This window comes from Epinephelus moara, chromosome 18 (assembly GCF_006386435.1).
Source record: "Epinephelus moara isolate mb chromosome 18, YSFRI_EMoa_1.0, whole genome shotgun sequence".
NCBI classification, from domain to species: domain Eukaryota; kingdom Metazoa; phylum Chordata; class Actinopteri; order Perciformes; family Serranidae; genus Epinephelus; species Epinephelus moara.
This window is the reverse complement of record NC_065523.1, coordinates 22,055,350-22,056,421: the sequence shown is the minus strand read 5'-3', so window position 1 is coordinate 22,056,421 and position 1,072 is coordinate 22,055,350. Positions and strand designations below refer to the sequence as shown.

Here is a 1,072-nt window from a genome sequence, read left to right as displayed (position 1 = left end):
TATTATTATTATTATTTATTGCTGTTTCTTGTATTTTTTGTACTTTTTTTTCTGCATGCCTAGTTTTTTAAAGTTTTTTAAATATTGAAATCTTTAATTTGACTCTTTACCCTTGACTGCTGTAACACTGGAATTTCTCAATTGTGGGATCAATAAAGGTGTATCTTATCTTATCTTATCTTAATACAGGTGTAATCATTTGGATTTCTTTTTTTTTTTTTTTTACATTGCATTATCCACAATGCAAGCCTACTGCATATATATTATGAACTAAGAGCCTATTGTTACACAAAGCTGACAGCTGTAAACATCATTTATTACAACTGATGAGTTTTACCGAGTTTTGTTTTATAAAATGTTAATTAAATTTAAGACACAAAACTGTGTTCTCCATCATTTTTCCAAAACCAGTGTTGCTGAACAGGCCTAAACAACAGCTGACTCTTGATGAACCAACACTATAAAGGACAACATTGCAAAAAAGACCTTCTTTTTTTTCATTCGTATTTATTTATTATGTTCGGACTGAGCTCATGCTGCATGCTCCGTCATCTTCTCCTGCTGTTTATCGGTATTTCTCAGCCAGGGCCTGGGCCAGACAAGCCAGGAACTTGTCCAGAGACACATGGACCTCAGGGGTGAAGTCGGTGGGATACATGATGGCCAGGACCACAAGGATGCAGTGGGAGATGATCTGTGAAAACAAGAAGAATCACACACATGTTACATATATGACGTTTTTAGCTCCCAGATGGACATGTTGCAGGTGTGAAACCCTCAAGGCCCTATATGTCTGAGGGACACTTGATCTACATGACATGCTGTTATCTTTGAATGACTTTGGCACTGCACCTTGAAGTTGGCAGGGTCCACACGCAGAGTGAAGGCGTGCAGCTCACTGAGGGTCAGAAGACCTCCTTTCAGGTCGTCGATTTTGGTCACAGCATCTCCAATCCCATTCATCACAGTAATTCCGTGCTTCTTGGCAGAGGCAGAGGTCGGGCTCTGGTCCTTCCAGTGAGCAAAGTAAGTCTTGGTCTGCGGGTACACCGTCAGCATCCTGGGTAAATGA

General features: G+C 40.0%; 2 protein-coding genes across 2 annotated transcripts in view; one reads left to right on the top strand and one right to left on the bottom strand.

Annotated features, from left to right (window-relative positions):
- Window positions 1–1,072, top strand: part of LOC126405745 (hemoglobin subunit beta-2) — an 8,923-nt gene that overhangs the window by 1,410 nt on the left and 6,441 nt on the right. The gene's annotated exons all lie outside the window — the stretch shown is intronic.
- On the bottom strand, window positions 488–1,068 carry LOC126404933 (hemoglobin embryonic subunit alpha-like; the record flags this gene model as incomplete). Its single annotated transcript, XM_050068362.1, has 2 exons — window positions 488–694; window positions 853–1,068. Coding segments are annotated over 2 exons (345 nt in total), but the record flags the coding sequence as incomplete, so codon positions are not given.